General features: G+C 42.2%; 1 protein-coding gene across 4 annotated transcripts in view; it reads right to left on the bottom strand.

Moving 5' to 3' along the window:
- Window positions 1-364: 364 nt before the first annotated feature.
- The window catches only part of LOC146672662 (uncharacterized), a 31,938-nt gene continuing 16,511 nt past the window's right edge, over window positions 365-15,791 (bottom strand). For 3 of the 4 annotated variants that reach the window (XM_085388218.1, XM_085388228.1, XM_085388222.1), the window contains exons 2-4: window positions 6,671-6,776; window positions 6,106-6,252; window positions 365-2,213 (exon numbers count right to left, since the gene is read on the bottom strand). In XM_085388218.1, coding sequence (XP_085244344.1) covers window positions 924-2,213; window positions 6,106-6,252; window positions 6,671-6,688 — 1,455 coding nt within the window. In that variant the 5' untranslated portion in view covers window positions 6,689-6,776 and the 3' untranslated portion in view covers window positions 365-923. The remainder of the gene's footprint in view (window positions 2,214-6,105; window positions 6,253-6,670; window positions 6,777-15,791) is intronic. The other variant, XM_085388233.1, reaches the window with a different exon arrangement.

Below are 15,791 nucleotides of genomic sequence, written 5' to 3'. Positions count from 1 at the left end.
CAAATTTCAACCTGTCTAGACTGTCATACGCGTTGGACTTCTATCAATCATGAAATAAACTTTATGGACATTGTTTGCCAGAGGTTGGACGAGGTTGCTGCACCGCTGTGCAGCGGATATTTTACAAGCTTGAATTATGTTTTATCTTTTCCCTGTCTGCAGAATTTGTAAATATTGGTATTTGGTAATTGCACTTTATTTTCACTATAAATAATAACTGTAATCACAATATCTGTGGTTGTATGTTTATTGTACTTCACTCACCTCCTAGAGCCGAATCTGATATCTTCTGAATTAGCCCAACTACTCACAACCAACTTAAATTATTTTAGCTTATGTACTTCCTACACTTGTTTCACCCTGCTATAAATAATAAACGACTACTGCAGCTCGGTGTGAGTCCTCTCTGAGCCCTCACCCGTGCAGCACGTTAACCGTCTCCAAGTGTCTCAGTGTTGTTTATTCACCTAACTGTTTGATAACTGTAAATCTCTGACAACAGTTTATTTATACCATCTTCACGTGAACACATTCAAGAACATAACAGATGAAGAAACATTAAAAACTTCCACACTACATGAAGCAAGAAAAATAGTTTATTCCTTTATGTAGAAAAAACAGAAACATCAAACATCTCCAAGACTCTCTTTGAAAGAACTAAAAACCTTTGTTCTCATGGTCCAATCATGAGTGAACTCCCCGATGAAGCCTTGTGTGCTAAAACATGTCAGAGTTTTAAAGGTTAAACATGAGTTTCCAAAACGTTTTGCTGGAGAACAATGAACTATTTGACCGAGTTTCAATCATTTACAGACGAGCAAATCCAGGACAGAGAAAAAAGGACAAAACTGACTCAGTAAAACAACAGAAAAGAAGATCCCATGTAGATCTGTATTATGTAGAAGTTCAGCCCAGCAACCAGTTCAGTTCAACACAAGTTTAAATGATTCTATCTGAACTCTGTGGAGCCTGATCTCAAGCTTTTTGAGTCTGACACAGAAACCAGAGGATCTTTCTGTGTCTTCAGATTCACTGTGATCCAGTGATGGGAGTGATTTCAGCCCTGAGTGATCGCGCTGAAGTTTGCACAGAGCAGACAATGAGGTGAATGTTTGGGCACATTGGTAACAGTGAAACAGTTTATTAGTAACGTGGGATCGTTTGTGTGCAGAGTATGATCTGAGATTCCTGAAGCTCTTGTCACACTGGTCACAGCTGTAGTTTCCTTCCATGTGTGTACGTACGTGTGTATTTTGGCTCCATCTCTGGCTGAAAGTTTTTCCACAGATGTCACAGCTGTATGGCTTAATTCCAGAGTGGGTAACTAGATGCCTCTGTAAGCTGCTACTGTGAGTAAAAGCTCTGCCACACTGATCACAGCTGTACGCTTTAACTCCACTGTGGATGAGTTGGTGTTTTTTTAGGGAATCCTTCAAGGAAAAAGACTTTCCACACAAGTCACAGCTGAACGGTCTCTCTCCAGTGTGGATGACCTGATGCTGTTTTAGTTTATCCCTCACAGTAAAACCCTTCCCACACTCGTCACAGCTGTATGGCTTAATTCCAGAGTGGGTAACTAGATGCCTCTGTAAGCTGCTACTGCGAGTAAAAGTTCTGCCACACTGATCACAGCTGTATGGCTTAATTCCAGAGTGGGTAACTAGATGACTCTGTAAGCTGCTACTGTGAGTAAAAGCTCTGCCACACTGATCACAGCTGTATGCTTTAACTCCACTGTGGATGAGTTGGTGTTTTTTTAGGGAATCCTTCAAGGAAAAAGACTTTCCACACAAGTCACAGCTGAACGGTCTCTCTCCAGTGTGGATGACCTGATGCTGTTTTAGTTTATCCCTCACAGTAAAACCCTTCCCACACTCGTCACAGCTGTATGGCTTAATTCCAGAGTGGGTAACAAGATGACTCTGTAAGTGGCTACTTTGAGTAAAAGCTCTGCCACACTGATCACAGCTGTACGCTTTAACTCCACTGTGGATGAGTTGGTGTTTTTTTAGGGAACCCTTCAAGGAAAAAGACTTTCCACACAAGTCACAGCTGAACGGTCTCTCTCCAGTGTGGATGACCTGATGCCGTTTTAGTTTAGCCCTCACAGTAAAACCCTTCCCACACTCGTCACAGGTGTGTTTTTTCTCTCCCTTTCTTCTGTGAGGTTTGTCGGCCTCCTGAGAGCGCTGACTTCTGGCTCCATGTTGGTCCTGCAGTGACAGAGATACAAACAGAGGCAGTGAGTGAAATGCAGTCGTGGAACAAACTCAACCTTCAAACTCCATTAACACTAGTTTTAAACCTGAAGGTGGAGCGTGGCACCAAACACCTTAAAGGTCTCTTATCCCCACCTGCTGGTAGTTCTAACACATTACATCCAACCTGCTGTTAAAGATAATTCATGACTGTTCAAACACTAAAATCATGCCCATCCCTCCTGATTGTACACACACACACACACACACACACACACACACTATTTTATAATTTAGATTATTTTGTTGTTTCCTATCACATATTTCTATAATTTGTATAGATTTATACATAATTATTCAGTGATAATAAATCCTATGTTTGTTTATTCTAAAGGAACCCCGTTAGCTTCCACAACAGATGTTGCTCGTCTTCCGTCAAATACTCACATAAAATATTACACAATAAAGTGGATTCAAGATATCCACATAATTTCACTCTTACATCCACAGTGAGGTTTCACAATTGTTCAAATATAAGCAATCAATAATAATAATAATATCAATAACATTGAGGCACATTACACAAATTTCAAAAACAAATCATGTCTTACAATATTTACAACAACTAAAAGCTCTGTAAATCGGCTTTTAAGTGTTCATTGAAGTTTTGAATAATTCTCTAATTTTTTAAGGCAACTTATTCCACTTAAAAGTTGCTCTAAATGTAACAGTTTTACAAAACGTTACTTTTAACTCGAGCATTTACTAAATTGCAGCTTGTTGAAAACTGTGTAATATGATGATGTATTTCATCTGGATACTGCAGCTGAGCAGAATAAATGTGGTGTGTTTAACAGAATTGCTTTCTTTAGAACTACAAGTAAGCCATAGAATATTTTAGCCTGTACAGGAAGCCAAGAAAGGTTATTATGCATTTTATCAATATTAGTATAGTATGAACATCTTCACACTAATCTGGACGCCTTATTCTGGACTAACTGAAGTCTGTTAAGATCTGTCTTATTAGCTGCTGACCAAATGATTGAACAATACTCCAGATGAGACATTACTAGTGCATTAATGACATCTTTCATAATGAAGAAGTGATACACCAAGAGCATTTCATAGCCATAGCTATGCCTTGTCGGCAGAGTTATGTGACATTAGTGATGTTTGTACTTTCAGCGTTAACTTGGTTTTAAAGCCTTTAAAATATACGCCGTTCAATAGTCGACCTTAATCTGACAGAGAATGTGATGATTTTGTGGATAATTAAAGTCAGTCATATATCCACAAACACAACAAGCTGAAAGTCAGTGATGCTGCTCGGTTTGCAGTCCTGAACATCACGGCACAAGCAGGATCTACTGCACTGTTAATGTTAGCTGTGTTATATTGCTGCCTCTGTTCGGTGGTGTCGAGCCAAACGCACTTTAACGTGTGTTTGAACGAGCTGACGGTTCACTCGTTAAGCTGAAAGAAAGATGCTTTAATCACAGCAGTCACACATGTGTCCACTGCACCATCTGGAACTCTTCTTGTTTACACTCGTAATGACACAAACACTAAATCCTGCTTCTCTGGTGCTGTTGTGTAGCAGTGTGTACACCTGAGACTGTCACCTGTCTGTCTGTCCTGCACTCTCTCTCTGTTTCTTTCTCTCTGATTGTGGAATAAAAGTATGAACATGTGTTTATAAGTTACACTTGTGTTTGAATCCTGCAGCTTATCACACATTTGATTTCCATGTGTGACGACTGCAAGTGTCCAGAGTGAGGACAGACTGAGGGAGCCACTGCTGCACATCATCTGTGAGGCTTTGCAGCCCTGATGATCCACCAGGACAAACTCAGCAGTGTGTGAGGAAGAGGAGGAGGAAGAGCCAGCAGCAGCTGACAGATGGAGAGAATAGACAGACTGTTCCCTGTTTGTGAAGGACTGCTAGGAAAGTTTAACATAACTGTCTGTGCTGAATCAGTCTTATTAGGTAATGTTCAAATAATGTGATCATCCCAGTGTTTTCAGTGTGGGAGAAAGTACTCAGGGCCTTCAAGCTACACACTATGAAAGGCAGCAACAAGTTTAATGTTCAGAAACCTAAAGTCTGTATCAGCAGCAGAATGGAGCTAAAATAAATGTTGGTTTCAGTTCTATGAAGCTTTGAGTATTTTGGATCAGTAGCTGCTGTGTTTGTTGCATCATATTGCTGTAACTGTTTATATGCTTTATATATTCTGAGCTAAGTTGATCTATAGTGTTACATCATATTCTATAAGGATGTTATGTGTTTGTAGACTTTCTGCCCAGTTTGACCCATTTAGCAGAAGTCAGCCTGTTTAAGGCTCTGATATCTATTCTGTGTGACTTACAGCAGTTATGACATGGTCTGATTTTCTCACCCATCCATCCATCCATCCATCCATCCATCTTCATCCGCTTTATCCGGGGCCGGGTCGCGGGGGCAGCAGCCTAAGGAAAGAGGCCCAGACCTCCCTCTCCCCAGCCACCTCCTCCAGCTTGTCCGGGGGAATACCAAGGCGTTCCCAGGCCAGCCGAGAGATATAATCTCTCCAGCGTGTCCTGGGTCTGCCCCGGGGCCTCCTCCCGGTGGGACATGCCTGGAACACCTCGCCCAGGAGGCGCCCAGGGGGCATCCTTATCAGATGCCCGAACCACCTCAGCTGGCTCCTTTCGATGTGGAGCAGCAGCTGCTCTACTCTGAGCCCCTCCCGGATGGCCGAACTTCTCACCCTATCTCTAAGGGAGAGGCCAGCCACCCTTCGGAGGAAGCTCATTTCCGCCGCTTGTATCCGCGATCTCGTTCTTTCGGTCACTACCCACAGCTCGTGGCCATAGGTGAGGGTAGGGACGTAGATCGACCGGTAAATTGAGAGCTTCGCTTTTACACTCAGCTCCCTCTTCACCAAGACTGACCGGTGCAGCGTCCGCATTGCTGCAGCTGCAGCCCCAATCCGTCTGTCGATCTCCGGCTCCCTTCTCCCATCACTCGCGAACAAGACCCCGAGATACTTGAACTCCTCCACTTGGGGCAGGAACTCATCCCCGACCCGGAGTGGGCACTCCACCCTTTTTCCAGCTGAGAACCATGGCCTCAGATTTGGAGGTGCTGATCCTCATTCCCGCTGCTTCACACTCGGCTGCGAACCGTTCCAGTGCGAGCTGGAGGCCCTCACCCGATGAAGCCAACAGAACCACATCATCTGCAAAATTTTTTCTCACCCAATAAAGGAATATTTCATATATCAGTCTACTCTTCATTCTATCAGACACAGTTATCACAGCTCCTACATTTGCTTTTTACACATATATGTAAGCACTGAGCCACATTTAGTACCAACATATTAAACGAACAATATTTGTCTCTTATATATGATACATCTGTATACACACTGTCACAGATACTTGTCTGTGAGTGAAGTGATTAATATAATAACTATAATATTGGCCATATTATATTTACATTACCACAGTGAGATGACTTTAGTCTCATGAACAACATCAGCTAATTGTTATTTACAGCTAATCTTAAACGACTGTTCAGCACAGAAATGAAGCCCAACAATCATGTTTCACAGTCCTGTGGTCTCAGCCTCAGATACTCATCAAATCACACAGAGCTCATGTAGAAACAAATGAACTAAATATGTTCTCCTTCATTTCTGTCAAACAAAGCTGTATGAAACGTTTCCAGCTGTTAGTATCATGGTTGCTAGGCAACCTGGGCAGCGCGACGGAGGATAGACGTCCCATTTCACGAGCCTACGAGCCTCGCACTTCGGCCTTAGCGGTCTTTGAGTACGCGGCCCTTGAGGACTTTAAAGCTGCAGAACCTGAATCGGGATACAGCCATGATGATCTCCAGCCTCGTGCTCGCCAACAATCTCACCTGAGTTAAGAAGACGATCACTGAAATGGTCTCAGCAGGTCCTTTGATGACAGCAATGAAATGCAGTGGTAAGGCTTTTTGGGGATTAAGTTCGTTTTCATGGCAAAGAAGGACGATGCAGTTCATCTGATCACTCCTCATAACATTCTGGAGTGCAGGCAAAATGCTATTATAAAAACTTAAGCAGCAACTTCTCCAGGCTCCAATATTTATGCAATTCTCAAACCTTTTGGCCACGACTGTATAACCTCTTCTGAAGTTTAGTGGATATTATACATGGTTATGCTCAGGATGTGTCGGCCAGTTTCCACTGGAAACGCCTTTTGGTTAAACTGTCAGCGAGGAATTTGCATTTGCACTGTTACATTTTTATATAACTTTAATGCACATAAACAACAGCTGCTTGTTTCAGTGAAAATACATTGATGGGTTTTTAATAAAGTTGTGCAGCTGTAAAGTATTTTGTCTGGTGTCAATTCTATCGTCAGCTACATCGTTATGGCAAATGTTCAAATGTATATGGTGATAAATATCTTTGGTCATATGGTCCTGCTCTGTCTGTCACCTTCTGTGTTGAGCTCATTGTTTCCTCTGTAGTGGCTGAGCTGAGTCCAAGTAGCTGAAAATGTTCCTCTGCTGCTCCGTCAGACTCTCCTCCTCCTGCTGATCAGCTGGGACACAAAACAGATCTTTGTTAGGCTCCACACTGCACTGAAGAGTCAAAGTGTCTCATATGTTCATCTGACAAGTAAAAGAACACATTTTTGTTTCCCGAGGTGGGCAACTTGTTGGAAACAAACACAAAAGGTTTGAGCACTGATACCTGCCATTGCTGGCATTGAAAGATGCAACGCCAGCAATGTGGATTGTCAAGACTCAAACCAATCATCAAGCAAAGACAACAGGGATCAAATGTACCGCATTTTGATCCGGGACGTACTCTGCATGAAAACAAGCGCTCACTCTTCCTGCTCAACAAATGACAAGGGCGGAGCCTTATACCACGTGATACAGAAGCTGTGCCGTGTGATGCTAAAATTAGCAGGGAAAAAACAACGGAGAGCAAGTGACAGGAGAAAATCCGTCCCGGTCAACCACCCAAACATCAATAACGGGAACCTTATACAGCGCTTCCCTATACACGTCGAACTCCCGCAGGCACAAAGACATTACGGAGGCTATCACTTATCACATGACCAAAGATATGGCTCCATCAACACTGTGCAAAACGAGGGATTTAGGAAAATGATCAACACCCTAGACAAACGCTACACAGTGCCGTCCCGCAACTATTTTTCTCTTGTTGCACTACCTGCTCTGTACACGCAGCGTCGAGCAATGGTGGAGACGGAATTTCAAGCAGGACAACATTTTGCTGCAACAAAACGTGAGACATTTGTTGTTTTATGTTTATTTATTGTTATGAGAGAATCATGATCTCAATTCTAAGCCAAAAAATCGTGATTCTCATTTTATGCAAAATCGTGCAGCCCTAACATTAACACAAAACTATTGTTTCACCAGAGAAACAAACATGAAGAGTGTTAGATTATTCTGTTATTATATGTTACCTTATATATGTAATCAAAGTAGTTGAATTAGAATACTGCTGTAGATCATATTATACCCTTTAATATAGAGTGTGTGAGCTGTATGTAGTTTAGTTCTCATTATACTTTTGAGTTAACAGAACATATTCACATATTAGTTCATTAGATAAATGTGCATCACTCTGTATCCTTGATCTGCTGGGAATGTGTTACACTGTTTTCTTGACATGCTTAATTGTTGAATCATGAAGAGAAGGTTGTAAGCAGGAGACTCTGTGTCTAAAGACAGGGGAGATAGATAGACCACATTCCACACCCCCACCTTACAGAAAGCAGAGAAACAACTGCCGAGGTCATAACTTAGGCGCTGTAACAGAGAAAGAATGTGATGTTTTGGCTTTTACGACTAGCTGGGGGCCACTAGAGACTATAAAAAGCTGAGCAACCCGTCACCATTTTGAGACATGTGCCTGACCCTCTGGTAGCATCTCTCCCGTCCGGACGTTGTAATGCTCTGACTGTTGAATTGTATGGAAATAAATGATTGTTGATTGAGCATTGATACACCGAGTATTGTCCTTCCTTCAGCCCAAAGATTCAAAGAATTGGGAGATTTCAACAACTTGGTGCCGTGTGACCCGGATCTTTGGTGTGCTGAGGAGGTGTAGATTTGGCCTTTGGTGAGATCGTGGGGCAAAGTGAACAGAAGGCCGGCCTAAAACAGAAAGGTAAGCACAGCCTGTTGTATTATAAATACCAAATGTGCATATTGGGCTTTCCAAATTAATCTGTTCGCTGAGTCACATGTATTTTCACAGTAAATTTGTCGGTGTCTGGTTTTTGGCGCAAGATACTAACAACATAAGTTGAGGCTGAATTCTAGTGTGTTAAATAAACTGCTTCTACCGAGAAACTAATAAGATACTACGTTGAGCTAGTTGCAGCCACTTTACCTTCCACATTTAATTTTGTCTAATACTGGCTTCTGTAGCAATAATACGTTAGAATTTCTTCTGAAGACGCGGCCATTAGTTCAGTACATTGAAGTCGAGGTTTTGAAGTTGTTTATGGTGTCGGTAAAGTCCTGGCTCTTGCCGGCTATGAAATAGAAGTTGATTTAAGGAAAAGCAGATGCTGGCTCACGGTGCAGTTGAACACTGGCAACGCGGAAGCGAAACACGTCCGTAGGTTTGGTTTATGATACGGCCGTGTTCCGGTGGTACGGCCGTGGAGTGCAGTAGTGGTTGGTGCTAGTTTTAGTACATTGGATAGAGGTTTGACGGTGGTTTGTGGTGTCAGTCGAGTCTCAAGGGCTGCGGTCATAAAACAAAGTAAAATTTTACTTGCCAAGAAGTACATAGAGCAAAACCTGGTTTATGATGTCAGGTATAACTTCGGGGATGCAAGCATCACTTTTATGATGCGACTTTGCCCCGTTGTGGCGGTCATAAGCGCAGAGAAAGGGGTATTTTGGTCTATGGTGCAGTGTGCTTTAAGAAGACCTAATAGTTGAGCTCAGAGGTTTCTGTGCAAATTTCTGCTGATAAGAGGCGCTCTCTGTGTGTCACACTGATGGTGTAACGCGCTGTGTGTGTAAGGCGCGCTCTGGCTGTGGGTGAGGCGCGCGCTGAGTGTGTTTCTGTGTGTGAAGTCTGAACACAGTGACAGTGACGGTTGATGTGTTTGATTAGGAGGACGCTAGAGCAAAGACACATTTTAGGATCAAAGGTTGATGCCTAGTGTACCTGTGGAAATAATTTTGTTCATGGTTTGGCAACCCCCCTGTCTGTAGACGTGCAGGCAGGTTAAGTGCCGAGGTGGCGACTTGGGAACTGAGGACTCCCGCATAGCTACGGAATAACACTGGGACCGCAGCGTAATCGCGGGTTCACATTTATTCCGGACTAGAACAAGACACATTTTGCGAACAAAGGTTGAGTCTAGATTAGTAAAGAAATATAAAAAGGTTGAATTCCTCGTTTCAGTGGTTGAAATTGTTGTGTGCCTGTCCCCTGACGAGTGTGAAATTAAATAAAGAGGGAATTTGGAGCCACATAGAGATAGACGGGCATAATTGGGTGTATTACTCTGTGGTGTAATAAAAATAAAAAGGAGAGATAGTAAGAGGTGTGCAGTGGAGAATTATGGAGGAGTACAGAGAGGAATGTGTTGGGAGACTGGCGTGCAGTTTACGCTGTCAAGGTAGGCGTGTTGCCTGCTTATCTGTTTAACATGTGATGAAAATGAAATTAAATAAATCTCTTAGTGTGTTAATACAGGAAGCTGCGGACCTGGACCAACTGCCCCCACAAGCACAGCGGCCGAAGCAAAATTATAGGTAATGGGAACCACACCCAGCACGAATCAGCAGCTGTGAAACAGACAGCAGCAAGGAGAGAATTAGAGGAGGAATTAAGAGAAGTTTTAACACATAAAATTGGGGCCAACGGACTTGTGGAGGTTGGGAAGGCGTCCGGAGCATCACAACAAAAAGGTGAAACAAAAACACACACAAGCAGAGAAATCTGAGAGAAAGGCTCCTTTTAAGGTAACGCCTAGTTTGAGAAAAGATAAAATTAACCTGCCTGCCTACAAATGCACACACACGCAATGAAGAAACAGCTTACACTCATGAACACGTGAAGATTTTCCAGCAAGGCTAAAGCAGCGAAACTTAACATACATCTGTTGTTAAAGGATAAATACATCACTGACAAATAAACTCTCTGGGTTGCAGGACAACAATTTAACTTCAAAGAAAAAGACACTGGTCTGACCAACCAGTGAAGACATGACAAATTTAGTGGTAAAAGATTCAAATTGTGACATGTTTTCTGCTGATTGATTGATACAAGTGATTACTGAATGAAAGAAAATTTCCTTTTGGGCTTTTAAACATGATCTTAAGAATTTTAACAGGTGAATGTTGTCCTGTCAACTTGGTGGGTTAGGAGTTGATTATATCGGGAGAGAAAAAACAAAAAAAGGGGGGAGAGAAGGCTGACACAGGGCCTGGCCCCGTTGTCTCCCCTCTGAATAACACAGCCAACACAACATCATTTTCCTGTTCGTTTGTTTTTGTTTTTCGTTTGTTTTTGTTTTGTTTTGTTTTTGTTTTTTCTATACATATTTAATTACAGGCTGCTTTGCCGGCCCTGAAAGCCGAGGCTGACTGGACTCCTGCTCTCCCCCATACGTGACACTGACCAAATGCTGCAACAGCTGGACCCACAACAACGACCTGAGAATGTCAACAGACCTGCAGGAATGTGATCTCATGCAGCCGAGACGGAGAGCACTAAACCTAAGGCCCGTTTCACTACACGGGGGAAAATTCCCAGACTGCGTCAGCTGACAGAGCTCAGCTGTGATGAGACGCCCGCCAAGCCCGAATGAAAAATAAGGCCGAGCGAAAGAATGCTGACCTTGATAACTTTGCATTCACACTGTGCAGGACAGTGATGGACCAACACGGATGATCGGGCGGCAAAAAGGGCGTGACCGAGACAGGAGGAGTAACTGAGGTCAGAAGGCACCTCAGAATGGACAAAAAACACAGAAGAAGATGCAGGTTTCACCTGCGGTGAACATCGACACTGGAGAAAGGACTGCCCCAATTGGGGTCAGAACCAGGACGGACAGAACTTTGGGCAGCAGCAGCAGCAGCAATGGTCGCAAACAAACTGAAAAGGAGGGGGGCAGGACCCCAGGGCACGCTTCAGGCAGTGGTTTACCCAGAACACCAGAACAGGAAAGTGATGAACACACACACACACACACACACACACACACACACACACACACACACACACACACACGTCTCCAAACACACAGATTCAGAATGAAGTGAAATACACACATGAACACGTGCACTCGTTGAGTGAGAAATGACACACACACACACATACACACACACACACACATTGGAATGCTGATTCACTGAGAAGTGATGCACACATACACATGCACACGCTTGTGCAATGAAGAGTGATCCACACGCACACACACATACACGCTGATGCAATGAAGAATGCTTTGCTTATGCTGATATGCAAAATGCTGCACACAAACATCCCAATGCATAATTTTTATGAGGAGCCATTGATTACTTAGAATGTGTTATATGTCACCTAGAAGGCATTTATGTAGATTTTAGGAATAAGGTCTAAAACGGTTTGGTTATGAAAACAATGTCTGTGCGTGATGTCTGTTTATGGCTCAAGGCCTTGACTGAATTCTTTGCTGTGCTTCACACAGCCCTGATGAGGAACAGTGGCACAGAGTGAAAATGATGAATTAATAGTGTAAGTTTAGGTTGGAGTACGGCATTTTCTGTGATTGAGATTTAATTCAAGGAGGAACAAAAGGTGTTACGGCACCTGAGCTTCTCATTCCCACACAATATTGTCCCGGCAGGAAGCAAAACGTTCCTGTGAATTTCTGGTTGATTGTTTGGTTTTGCTTAGCGCTAGCTTGATGTTATCAGTGAGCTTTGGCTTGTGCTCTTTCTCGTAAGCGAGAGAGGGATAGTTTTATGCTTGGACATGTCTGCAACGGGCCCTAGTTTGTGTTATTTTAGTAGTATTTTGTTGGTTATGTCTGTTTTCGTTTTTGTTACAGTGCACTGAGGAAAAACAAATGAGAGGTGTGATCCACCGGTGGTGATATGTTTATATTTTGTGAGTTCATGATTTAACAATCAGCTCTTTAAACCAGGCCTGAAAGATTGAGATTTAAAGCGCTATGAAATATTCTTACAAAAACAGTTGCAAAGTGTGCTTCTCCATGATTGTAATTGGCTTGGGAGAAATTCACTTATAGGGAACACTGATCTAAAAGGATTGCACCGAGTCAATCCGGTCCAAAAAACAACAAGGAATTGTTTTCCTTTTAAAATGATGACGTCATCTTGCTGGTGATGGATGCTCGAATAGGTTGCGCGTGAGACTCCATTATCAGCAACTTCTGGTATGAATGTGTATGGATGTATGCATGTGACTGGACTGTGATGGACGGACTGGAAGCTTTGACTGACTTGATACTGAGACAATGACTGCACCCACTTTAGGATTAGTAAATGCCAATAAACAATTCACCCAGCCGACAAGAGAAGGGTGGATGCTTCGCTTTGTTTTGTTTTGTTTTTTCAGGAGCAGGAGGATAAGAGAGACTGGAGGAGGAGACTGTAGCTTCACATAAGTATGAACTGCAGACTTAACACTGTGGTTGCTGATTTTGAGTTACTGATGTTTGCATTAAGAAAACCGTGCTATATTAGCTGTGTTTTGATTAAGGTATCATGTTATATTATTGGGAATGCCAAATGCTACAGTGGAGAAGACTTTTGATACCACTCATGACTGGAATATGTTATTATTAACCATAGCAGGCCACTGTAAAAAGTCAATTAAATTTTATAGAGGAAAATCGCCAAAACCTTAACAATACCTATGAATGGCTTGCCACATTCAGAATAGAGATATGCCATAACAAACATTGGTCCACGTGATTTAGGTTCTCATTTGAAATAGTAAGTTATTAGATGTAGAATATAATTGACAGGGACATTTGATAGGATGTGGTACTGCAAAAGAACAAGAGCAAAGCAAAGAAAGAAAACCTATTGTGTTTAGTTTGGATAAATTCAGATTAAAATGTACCATTATGCTCAGAGGATCAATATGAAATAAAACATATGCAAAATTTGTATGAAGTACATGACTGATAACTGTTCTGTCCTGAGCTTTTGTTTCTATAGCACCCACTTGACCACACCAACAGTTTCTCGCCACCAACAGGGGGCATTTGCAAAGAATAGGGAGGAATATCATCAAAACTGGGAAAGGTAAGCCCCGAAGGGGGTGATGACACCATAACTTTCACTTATGGTCAAATTCTTAAAATTTGACCCCAAACTTGAAAATTCTTCAAACATTTAGAGACGGAGTGGATAAACCTAATGTCACAAACCACATAAGGATGGAGCATTTGAATCAATAAGATGGTGAAATAACACGCAGTAAAATGTGGATCATGTTGATTATGTTTATTCCAGTGTGCAGAGGAGTCAATTCCCTTCACAAAGTTTGTAAATTCACTTGAACCAAAATTGGGAGCACCCGGTGCTGCAAGAGTTAATAGTCACAATACCCAAGGATAAGCACAAGAGCATGACTGATATGATGGGACTGGGATTTTGCTACACTTAATTATTGCAGACACAACTAAAACTATAACTGAAACTAATCAAAACTAAACTAAACTAGCAAACAATTGGTAAAAACTGATTTATACTGATATAAAATTGAAAATCTGAAGTCGAAGCTAAATAAAAATAAAAACTAATGAAAATTGCAAAACTATTACAACCCTGGTCCAGACTAAGATGGCGTTGGACATCTCCAGGGCAGAAAAGGCTTGGTGTGACCAAGGTGTGGTTTGGCTTGTTGTATGTACATTTCAAAATGTTACAGCTCTGGATGGACCAGTTACCAGGGCATGGAAGGATGACAGACTTTATTACATGAGGAGAAGGGAAATTTCCGGGATTGAGGATCCTCTGGGATGACAAGGCTGGAGCAACGGTACTCGAGAGAAGAATTTCTGATACTTTCTGAGATATGATGTCACTAACCTTCTCTTTTAATTGTCTAGCTCCAATGAATTGACACATTGGAGTGTGTCAAAAAGGGGGAGTTGAGTCCGAACATCAAACAATGGTTTTATGAACATCTTATGACGTTATTTCTGTGTTTAATAATTTAGCTATGGTAAAACTTAAGCTTATAATGTGTTAGACTTAGAAAGGGTTCACTAATTTTTGATTTCTTTTACATACACATAGATTATGATTAGAATAAGTCCCTGGGTCAGAGAGTCCTGAACATAATATTTTAAACCAAATTTGAATCATTAGAACAACAATGGATAACAATATTAGATTATTAAGCCTAGGGAGAGAGGTGTTTTGGTGTTCTGTCTCTTGCAGAGAAAGGAACAGACACCAGACGGGGACACGGAGATGTGAGGACCCTTCACAGCAGAGACAGATGTAGGGACTGCCGAGACAGCAACTGGGGTCAAGTGTCATGACGTTTGGGCTCCTGGAGAAGATGGATCCCACAAACACAGCAATAACCATGAAGGGGTTGGCGAAAACCAGGAACACCAGACCAACGAGGTTCAAGAGGCTCTTGGAAAAAAGGGGGACACGGAGGTGACCCCAAAACACACAGATCTTTGTTTGAAATCGGGGCAGAATAATCCCCAGAACTGTGCAATGACTAAAGGGTGGTCTAACCCCGGAGGTCAAAGAAAGAAGCTGAGAATCACCCAACTGGAAGACACTGGTAGCTGCAGCAATAAAAATGAAGGTTAAAAGCTCCTTAGACAGAGGTTCTAGTCTAAGTACATTTGAAAGGTATAAGGGGGCATTAAAATGGGAGTGGAAACCTGGAGCACCAAAATAAAGCTGTGGGAAAATTGGGAATGATGGGAGTGTCATCTGTAACTGCTGTTATGGTTGTAAATCTAACTTTGCTTGCATCTGAACTGCGTGAACACAGAGGTCATCCCACATATGGTCCACCCGTTAAAGGGGGACAGAGGGCCTCAGGATCAAGAAAACCTGGACCTTGCAACCCTAGAGTGCATGTTGTAAGTGATCTCTTTCAGAGATCAAAAGGGGGAATTGTTAGATTATTCTGTTATTATATGTTACCTTATATATGTAATCAAAGTAGTTGAATTAGAATACTGCTGTAGATCATATTATACCCTTTAATATAGAGTGTGTGAGCTGTATGTAGTTTAGTTCTCATTATACTTTTGAGTTAACAGAACATATTCACATAGTAGTTCATTAGATAAATGTGCATCACTCTGTATCCTTGATCTGCTGGGAATGTGTTACACTGTTTTCTTGACATGCTTAATTGTTGAATCATGAAGAGAAGGTTGTAAGCAGGAGACTCTGTGTCTAAAGACAGGGGAGATAGATAGACCACATTCCACACCCCCACCTTACAGAAAGCAGAGAAACAACTGCCGAGGTCATAACTTAGGCGCTGTAACAGAGAAAGAATGTGATGTTTTGGCTTTTACGACTAGCTGGGGGCCACTAGAGACTATAAAAAG

This window comes from Rhamphochromis longiceps, linkage group LG3, assembly GCF_057381845.1.
Source record: "Rhamphochromis longiceps isolate RC_006_pf linkage group LG3, R_longiceps_female_GT1.1, whole genome shotgun sequence".
Lineage (NCBI taxonomy): Eukaryota > Metazoa > Chordata > Actinopteri > Cichliformes > Cichlidae > Rhamphochromis > Rhamphochromis longiceps.
The sequence above is the reverse complement of the archived record's forward strand: the minus strand, read 5'-3'. Positions and strand labels throughout refer to the sequence as shown.